We start from the raw sequence: 10,000 nt of genomic DNA, 5'->3' as shown, positions 1-10,000 counted from the left end.
ACACATTCGGACAGAGCAGATAGCCCGCGGCGCGCCGGCCTCCATCCGACCTTAGCAATTTACGACTTTTAATAAAAGATTTTAGGGACCGGAGAGGAGGAGGAGGAAGAGGTAGAAAGTGTGGATGAGTGGAGAAGAGGAGGAGGAAGGCGGGTGGAGGAGTAGTGGAGGGTTTGAAGACTTGAAGAGTGGAGGAATCGAAAAGTCGGTGGAGGAGAAGAAGGAGGTAGAACTTCTGCTTATCTGTGTCACCATGATTATGGGCGACATCACCGGTCGGTGCGGCTGAACAGCAGCGGAGGTCAGAGGTCGTCTCCTCCCGCTGGGAGTCATGTGACTCCTACTCGTCCTGTATTTCCAAAAACGTCAAACGCTTCGGTAACTTCCGAAAAAGAGAACAAAAAAAACTATTTTTCTACATTTTAAAAAAATTTCATTTTAATAATTAAAAAAAAACATTTCAATTTTTGATAACTTCCCCTTCCTTTATTATTATTGTGAAATGTCCAGATTTTTTTCGGACTTTTCGATCATTTTTATTTGGTCATTCCATGTGTGATTTTATCGTGAATTTTTCACAATTTTTTTTCAAACTTTTTTTTTTTTTTCAAAATTTCACACCATTTGTACTGAATTTAAAAAAAAAAATTCCAACTTTTTCCAACTGATTTTTTTTCTCAAGTTCACATTTCCTATTGTTAATTTTCCCTAAAAAAAATTCTATCATTTTTGAACTAATTTTTCTTCTTGATTTCACATTTGTCATCGTAAATTTTTCCAACTTTTTGCAACTCATTTTTTCTGATTTCACATTTGTTCCTATCTTGAATTAAAAAAAAAAATAAATTCATACGTTTTTTTTTCGACTTGTTTTTTTTTTGGTTTGTTTTTTCATTTCATTTTTTCTAGGGGGAATATTCCCCAAAAATATCAGACTTTTTCTCACTCATCTTTTTTTCCTCAATTTCATGTTTGTTTTTATCGCCGATACGCTGACGACGCGCCGAACTTTGCCTCAGGGTCGCCTCCACGTTAGACGGAGCTTCCCGTCGGAAGCACGTCGCTTTCCCACGATGTCCTTCGTCGGGTCCGTCACGTTGTCATTTTCTGTCTGACACAGGAAGTGCCCGCGGACCAATCGGATCAACCGGCAGAAGCAGAACAACGTCCACTTCAGCACGGAGAACACCATGCGAGCCTCCACCCGACTCATCTGAGCCAGAACCCCCCATTCTCCATCTCGTCGCCATGGAAACCAAGCCCCCCCCGACCCGATGGATGTCATGGAGTACCACGGCGACCGATCCCCCCCCGACACACACACACCCTCATTATTCAAGGACCATGACCATCTGTACCCTGTTCCCCCCACATGCAACACACACACACACACACACACACACACACACACACACACACACACACACCGCTGGCCTTGTTCTTCCAGGATGGACTTCAAGGGGTTTCCAGGCAAGAAGTGGCGAGCTGACGCCCAGATCAGCCGAGGACAAACCTTTTTAGCGTTTTATTTTTGATTTTTTTTTTGTTTTGTTTTTTTGGTGGGGGGAGTAGAGACACACCGAACAATGAGGCGCTTGTGTGTGTGTGTGTGTGTGTGTGTGTGTGTGTGGTAGGTGTGTGTTAGAGGGCGGGGCTAGCCGATGTGTGTCCGTCTGTAGACGCAGTGAAAATGGCGTGCCGGGTTTAGTGCAAAGCAGGCCGTGGGGTGGGCGGGTGGGGGGTTAGACGGAAGTGTGTGTCGGTATGTGTCGGTGTGTGTCGGGGGGTGGGGGGGGCTACACGTGATGCCTTGCACCTTGTGTCGTAGGAGGCCTGTAACGGAGCGTCGGCGTGGCGCCGTCACCGCCGGCGTGGGACCCCGTCCCTTCCTGTAGTTCTGCTGTCGTCTTGATGGGGTCATTTTATTTCCTTTCTTTTTCTGTAAATGTAAATAAATAATTTATATCACAAAACGTTACACTTCCTGTCTCGCCCGACCAACACACAAACACACACAGACACACACACACACACGGCGTGGGTCTTGGCGGCGAATCGACAGCGCCAGAGGAAGAGGAGGAAGAAGGTGAGGTCGTCCTTGAAGTGACCTTCACTCCAGGTTGTCTGGGGTGATGAAGGATGCAGGGATGAAGATTTGAAGGTGACTTGCAGGTTTATTTTCCTTTATTCGTTTATTAGGATTTCGATTATTATTATAATACATTTATTTTATAGCGCTTGATTTTGTTTGATTGAACTTGATTTTATTTTTTGACATTCCATTTCATTTAGCTGAGTTTTATTCATTGTAGTTTAGCTTTAATTTGTTCTTTATTTGATTTTATTTTTATTACATTTTATTTTATTTTGTTTAGCTTGATATTATCATTCAGCTAAATTTTGTAAGTTTTAATATTTAATCATTATTTTATTGGTTTTATTATTTAACTAAGCCATGTTTCATTTAGCTTGTTTATTAACTTTATTAACCTTTTTTAACCTAAATGTAGGTTTTTATTAATTAATCTTTATTCTATATTATTTAACTTCATTTCATCTTTTTTAAGTTACCAAAGTCAAGATCGTCATCTATTTATTTTTGTATGTCCTTGCAATACTTGAATTCAAATATTGGTTTTACTTTATTAATCAAAATACGGATTACTTAGTTAATGAATTTATTTATTAAATTATTGACTTCTGGATTAATTTAGTTTATATTTAGCTAATTAATAATATAGGCATTTAGTATTTCTATTTTTATTTTTATTTTATTTTATTTTAATTTATTGATCTCTAAAATATATTTTCTTCTTCTGACTTTATGTATCATTTTCTTTTCCTTTCTTTTTGGCAGTTTTATTGATCATTGTGAAAATTTCAATCTGATTTTTTTTCTCTCAATTCTTTTGAAATACGACATTGTTTTTCTTTTTTATGAGTCCAAATCTTGACTTCATATTTCAGGTCCTTACTCTTGTTTTTTCATTAAAGGAGTTTCTTTATATTTAAGGCACCTTGGTTTTATTTGAGGATTTTTATTTGTTCTTGTAATTTTCTTTTTTTTTTTTTTTTATGAACTTCGCTAAAAAAACTATTATTATAAGGATTTCAATGATTTTCAGTAAATTCTTCAAAATTTTGTGTACAATCTTTTTTTTTAAATTTGGGATTTGCCTTTCTTTTTTTTCATACATTTTCAGGTCTTTTCATCCAAAAGTATTTTGTAAATTATTGGTTTGATTTCTGTTATTGATTTCTTACATATTTTTTCAAATTTCTATTTTTTGGGGGGTGATTTTTTTTTTATCCCAATTTTTATTTGTTTTGTGCTATCTATTCTTTTTTTATACTTAATTTTCCATTTGCCAGCTCATTTGTTGATTATTTCAAAACCAAATCCCAATTTGGGGGTTATTCCATGATCTATTATTTCCATTTTATTTTCCGTATCTAAATTTCCTCATTGATTAGATTTTTTTTTTTTGAAAAAATAAATAAATTTGTTTCTGACAGAAATTCATTATCTTATTTTCCAATTATGTATATTTAATATTTTACATAGATTTTAATGAGTCTATTGAGTGAATATTGAATTTTCCCCTCAAAGTCATCATTTTTCATTTGTTATCGCTGACAAATTGTTGCTTTGGCTTATCAAATGTATTGTTAATGTATTTCTCATCATTTTTTTTTTGTGATATTTTCACATTTTTGTGTTTTTGGTCAAACAAAACTACAAAAACACACACACACACACACACACACACACACACACACACACACACGTACACCATTTATATACAGTACATATAAAGATGTACATTTGCACAATATATGTGTGTACATCACCATAAACACAGTATATATAGAGTATTAAGTATTCATGAATACATATACTTCAACTCTTGAATTAGATATATATATATATATATACATATATATGTACACATATATACTGCTCAAAAAATAAAGGGAACACTTACAGTCACATTGTGTTGTTTAAGTACTCCCTTTATTTTTTTGCACACTGTGTATATATTCTTTATAAAGTTAGTGGTTATATATATATGTATATGTAAATAAACATTGAGTACACTAACATCATATGTTGTGCTCCTGCCCCGTCTAATGTCAGCAGGTGAACCTGATCTTCTGCCGTGGTCCTCCTGGTTCCAGACCCAGTGATCCCCAAACTTCCTGTTTCCTGTCTGTCCAGGCAGGAAGTGCCGCCCCACCCCGCCTAACCTCCACCCCCATCCCGCCCAGGAATGTCCCGCCTTGGGTCACCCCACCCTGGGGTCACGGAGAAGGTCTCCACAACCACAAGGACCTGCAGACGTGTGTATTACATGTTTGCTACACATTTTTTACATGTTAATACAGGCTTATTAAAGGTTATCATGGGTTTATTACACAATTATTACTTGTTTGTTACACGTTTAATACTGGTTTATTTAAGATATATTACATGTCTATTAACGTGCACTACTGATGTTTATTACAAATATTAAGTGTAGTTTTGGCAGGTGTAGGATTATCACGGATGTTCATTCGGATTATTACAGTTCTATTACAAATGTGTGCGATTCAAGAAATCTGTCTGATTTTGGTAATTTTGGAACATTTGAAAAAAAAACTGAAAATTACTTATTTATTTTATATGTATTATTTATTTTATAAAAATATTAGACAATATTCATCAAAACAAATTTAAAATACAAACACAAGGGAATCAAATAAAAAAAAAACAATTCAAGAATTTAAAATGGAAAAAAACAGATTAAAAAAATAAATAAATAAAAAAGTTAGAATTCAAAATTTAAAATGCAAAAATTGGAAAAAAAAAAGCAGAAGCTTAAGGAAAATTAGAAACCTAAATGAAATTAAAACAAATTACTTTGAAAATTGAGGTTGTTGTTTTTTAACCGCTGCAGCAAATTTATTTACATAAATGTTTACACACACACAAACCCATTTTCATCCTTCATCATTGCATCATCTATTTCACCTCCGTCACCCTCATCTCCATCCCTTGCATCATCTCAATGTCTTGATCAGATTCTCTGTGTTCTTCACCACCTTTGTGATTCTAATCATGTTCTTCTCCCTCCTCATCGCCATCATCTTCCCTCTAATCTTCATCACCCTCCTGATCAAGATGGTCTTCATCATCTTTTCACGTGGTCCCGTGTGGCTCCTCCCCACATTCTCCATCTTCAGTCCACGAAGAGCAAACATCTCAGACTCATCGATCGTCTAGTTGTCAAACATCCTTGTATTGATCCGGTCCATAATCCAGCATCGATCGGCCTCAGACTCGTCCCCCGATCGGCTCCGTGTTCAGAACGCGATCAATACTGGATCCAGACAAACATCTCAGATTAAACCATTCGGCAGATTGTCTCTCAATCAACCCTGCGAGCGTCTTATTGATCGGTTGAGGTCATTTCCTGATACCTGCCAGAAAGTCGGCATGAGTCCCTGAAGGTGGCTGACCTTTGACTGAGGTCTCGCTGAGGTCAAAGGTCAGCAGGTCAATGGCCAGATCAATAACGTCACTCTGAGAAACTAGAGTAAAAAAGGAAAAAATTTGTCTCATGATTACATGAAATTACTTTATAATTACATGTAATTACTTTGTAATCACATGACACTACTTTAAAATGTCATTTTATTACTTTTAAATGACACAGCATTACTTTATAAGAACATGCAATTACTTTAAAATGACATGGAATTACTTTAGAAATTCATATAGTTACGTTATACTTACATGTTATTACTAGATAATTTCAATCATGTTACAATTCTAATTAATAACTTTGTGTAACTACCCTCGATTATTTATAATAACATGGAATGACGTAATGACAACAACATGCAATGTTATAAATTCATGTAATTACATTAGAATTACAATAAAGTTACATATAATTATATGCAACTACTTTAAAAATAACATGTAATTACACAGGTAATCTATTACTTCTTGTTTTTTCGGGGGCGTGCCTTGGGAAAACATCGGAAAAACATCGGAAAAGTGTCGCCCCTCCGTGAGGGGGGATGGAGGGATGGAGGAAAGGAAACAGGCGGGAAGGGAGGTCGGAGGTCGGAGGTCGAGGAGGGGGCGGGGCTAATAACAGTGGCGGCCAATCAGACGATGGGTAGGAAGCGGGGCGGGGGAGCATTACGTCCACTTCCTGTCGATAAAGCGCAGATTAGCTCGAGCTACAGGCCTGTCATTCATCGCTTAACCAGTACAGCTGTGATTGGTCCAGGGCGGGGTCACCCTGGACCAATCACAGGGCTGCAACCTCATTCATTCATCTGAACCTCCAGGTCTTCTCAGGAGGAACCTGGACCTCCTGACGAGGCTCTGATCTGAGAGCAGACTCTGCAGGTTTGCGTGAAGGTCAAAGCGATGTCATATGAGAGGCGGCAGGAAGTGGTTTTATTTTGGAGCCCAGCAGTTCAGCTCCTCCAACCAGCAGGTGGAGATACCTGGACTTCTCCTCCATCTTCTTCCTGTTCCTATTTATTATGGAAAATTCCTGGCCTGGGACCCAGAAAACAGGGAAGTAGGAAACCAATGATAACGAATGTCATCATGTGACCCCCCCTCATCCCTCCCGGCAACCTCACGTGCGCGCGCACACGCACGTCGCAGGCAGTTTTACTGTACAAAAGATTTGACAGCAGCAAACAAAGGGGAGGGCGAGGGTGAGCTCATTGTTGAGACAGGGATTTCCACGTGCGTGTGTCCTCGTGGACGTGCACGACACGCGCGCACACTCACACACACACACGCACGCATACACACGTTTAAAATAAAAAAAAAAACAAGTCAAATAAAATTGCGTGGAGTGCACCGCATGCAAATATCAAGGAAAACAAGGACACACACACAAACACACACACACAAATACACACACATAGACACGCACAAACAAGCGCGCAATCCCAAATGCACGCACGCGTGCAGGCACGCCAAAAAACCCGACCTCCATTCTGTCAAATAGGGCTAGGCCTGCAGTTGCCATGGCAACCACGCCCCTCCCTTTCGGCTTGCAGGGGGAGGTGTGTCTGCATGTGTGTGTGTGTGTTCGCAGTTCACAGCGTGTTCGCGCGTGCGTGTGCGGCGCGTGCACGCTGCAGGGGCGTGGACGCACACTTTTAAACTTCCCAAGGAGTCCGAGCTCGGGGTTTTCTGCAGGCGTCCCGGACAGAACTTCTCCACCTTCTTCTTCATCTTCTCCACCTTCTTCTTCTCCTCCACGTCCCGAGTCATGGAAGAGGACGCGTCCCACGCCGAGGCGAGCAGCGCGCCGACCCTCCCGGAGAGCGCGGAGCTGCTCCTCATCCCGTCCTCCCCGACCGGGCCCGTCACCGGCACCGGCACCGGCACAAGCACCGGTACCCTGTCCCGCCTGGGGCTCCGCGCCCCGGGCAGCCCGACGCCGGGCGCCGGCCCCGGCAGCCCCGCGGACCGCGGCCAGGTGAGCGCCATCACCGTGGTGGCCCTGCTGGACAAGCTGGTGAACATGCTGGAGGCGGTGCAGGAGAACCAGCGGCGCATGGAGCAGCGCCAGGCCGAGCTGGAGGGCGCCGTGCGCGTCGTGCAGGGCGACGTGAGCCGCCTGTCGCGCAGTCACGTCGGCACTTCCGGAGGGGTCGGGAAGCTTCTGGAGCGCTCCCGCAAGGTGAGCGGCCACCTGAAGGAGGTCAAGGAGCGCCTGGACAAGCAGGGCGTCCAGGTGAAGAAGCTGGAGGCCAACCACAGCCACCTGCTCAAGAGGAACCACTTCAAGGTCCTCATCTTCCAGGTGAGCCTGTCCCACGTTCTGTTACAACACTGTAACAACAGTGTAATATCACTGTAACAACCGTGTAATAACGGTGTAATAATGCTGATCATCTCATTGATCTGGGTTAGCGATCAGAATCAACAATGGTTCCAGAGGAGAACTTGCTTTCTTGCTACAGAAGCAGCTCCCGCTCAAAGGGCGTGAAAATAAAAGTATAAAGTATGTTCATGTTTGGTGGATATTATCGTGTAATAACAGCGTTTCTGGACACGTGGACTACAGTTTGATTTGTTGAGGGTGGCGGGAGGCAGCGTCAAGGAGAGTTGGGAGAAACCATCACGGAGATGTTTCCATATGGTTTGATCCAACCGTCGCCCGTGTCTGGAGTTCAAGTCTTTTATTTTATTATTACCGTGTCGGCGCTGACACATGATTGGCTGCTGGCGGAGCTCCATCAGGTGTGTGTGGGGGAGCTGAAAATGTGTTCGTGTGTGTGTTGGAGAGGGAGAAGGGTGTGTCTGGGAACGAAGCCTCAGAGGATAATGGTGTGTGTGTGTGTGTGTGTGTGTGTGTGTGTGTGTGAGAGAGTGTGTGTGTGTGTGTGTTGGCGGGATCAGACTCTGTTGGGATCTGTTTACGCCCCACAGCCATAAATCAGACAGGTGGCTTTTGGACGGATTTACCCATTTTTCAACTGCCGTGACACACCCACAGGTGTGTGTGTGTGTGTTTGTGTGTGTGCGTCTGTGTGTGTGTGTTATGGAAATGGAAGCAGGAAAAAGCAAAGGGAAAGTTTAAAAAAACTTCCTGATGCAACATTGCATGACTCCAGCCTGTCACTCTGACCCTCTGACCCCCCCCCCACACACACACACACACACACACACACACACACACACACACACACACATGCTTCTCTGGCCACGCCTCGCAAACCGCCACCGTCTTTCAAGGAAGCAGGTTGGCCAAATGCCTGACTGATCGGACAACCCGGGTCATGTGACACCCGGGGCTTGGAAGGCCCATCTCAAGGCAACCCCCCTCCCTCCCCCCCGCGTTATGTCACCTGTGGCATCAAAAACAACTTAAAGAAGGTGGCGCAACCAAGATGAGGTGAGGAAATATCTGAACGCCGCGTGGAATCTGGCAGCACGGTGAGAGGAAGCGGCGTCACGCCATGGGTGACCTCAGGAGGGCAACACCAACCCCCACGACAAACACCTGTTTCTGTGGAACAACAGAGCCTCAGTACCTGGGAAACTAGATAAGGCCGGCAGCTAAGAGCTCCGAGTGGCTCCCACTATGCAAACACTGCCCCCCCCATGACACACACGCACCCGCTCACACACACACAGGGACGCACACACCTTGGAGAGTCCGAAATCAAGAGGCTGAAATCCACGTTTAACCTCGAGGCCGGGGTGATAATCCACATGGATTCACATGCTAAGCTAAGGTAGCCATTGCTACATGGGTCTGAGCCCGGAAGTGTGTGTGTGTGTATGTGTCAGCACTTGTGTTTACAGCTTAGCGGCGTCTCCTCATGTATCACTGACATCTGCTAAGCTAACAAGCTAACCTGGCTAGAGTTAGCTGAAGGATTCCAGAGATGTGGCTCGACGGCTCACCTGTCAATCATAACAAAACATCCAAGCAACCAGCACACACCGCATTCACTCGGGGCTCCCTTCAAGATGCCCCCCCCACACACACACACACACACACACACACTGCATACCCCGCTGCGGCACGCTAACGAAGCTAAAGACAACAAACGTCACGCTAGCTAGTCCCCTCTGATGACCTCCACACACTCCCACTCTCCAGAACACTGGTGGGGCTGTCCAGGCCAGCTGGGGTGGAAACGGTCGGGCCCCCGGGGGGAACGTGGGGTCCGGGGGATCAGTCGAAATGAGGGGGAGGCTGGGGGTCCTAACGAGGACTAATGAGAGTCTCATTACTGCCGGCCGGGTGCCACTTGTTTACCTTCTCGTGCATGGGGTTTCCCAGGCCGGCCCCCAGGGGCCCCTTCAAACTCCCCTACCATGCATTAGCATTTTAGGAACAGCGTGTTAGCATTATCCCGTCAGGTTGCCGTGCAAAACACTGGGTTGTCCCAGTGTGTGTGTGTGTGTGTGTGTGTGTCTGTGTGTCCAGAGGTGTCCGTGTACGTGTGTGCGTGTGTTTGTGTG

General features: G+C 43.6%; 2 protein-coding genes across 3 annotated transcripts in view; both read left to right on the top strand.

Annotated features, from left to right (window-relative positions):
* Positions 1-1,368, top strand: part of LOC147234769 (tomoregulin-2-like) — a 67,429-nt gene extending 66,061 nt beyond the window's left edge. For both annotated transcript variants that reach the window (XM_086145433.1, XM_086145434.1), the window contains one exon: positions 1,121-1,368. In XM_086145433.1, coding sequence (XP_086001559.1) covers positions 1,121-1,217 — 97 coding nt within the window. In that variant the 3' untranslated portion in view covers positions 1,218-1,368. The remainder of the gene's footprint in view (positions 1-1,120) is intronic.
* Positions 1,369-7,194: 5,826 nt separating this feature from the next.
* Positions 7,195-10,000, top strand: part of cavin2a (caveolae associated protein 2a) — a 13,497-nt gene continuing 10,691 nt past the window's right edge. The window contains exon 1 of the mRNA XM_086145431.1: positions 7,195-7,826. Coding sequence (XP_086001557.1) covers positions 7,290-7,826 — 537 coding nt within the window. The 5' untranslated portion in view covers positions 7,195-7,289. The remainder of the gene's footprint in view (positions 7,827-10,000) is intronic.

This window comes from Fistularia commersonii, chromosome 4 (genome assembly GCF_037954325.1).
Source record: "Fistularia commersonii isolate RoL2024-O1a breed Wild chromosome 4, RoL_Fcom_v1.0, whole genome shotgun sequence".
NCBI lineage: Eukaryota > Metazoa > Chordata > Actinopteri > Syngnathiformes > Fistulariidae > Fistularia > Fistularia commersonii.
The sequence above is the reverse complement of the archived record's forward strand: the minus strand, read 5'-3'. Positions and strand labels throughout refer to the sequence as shown.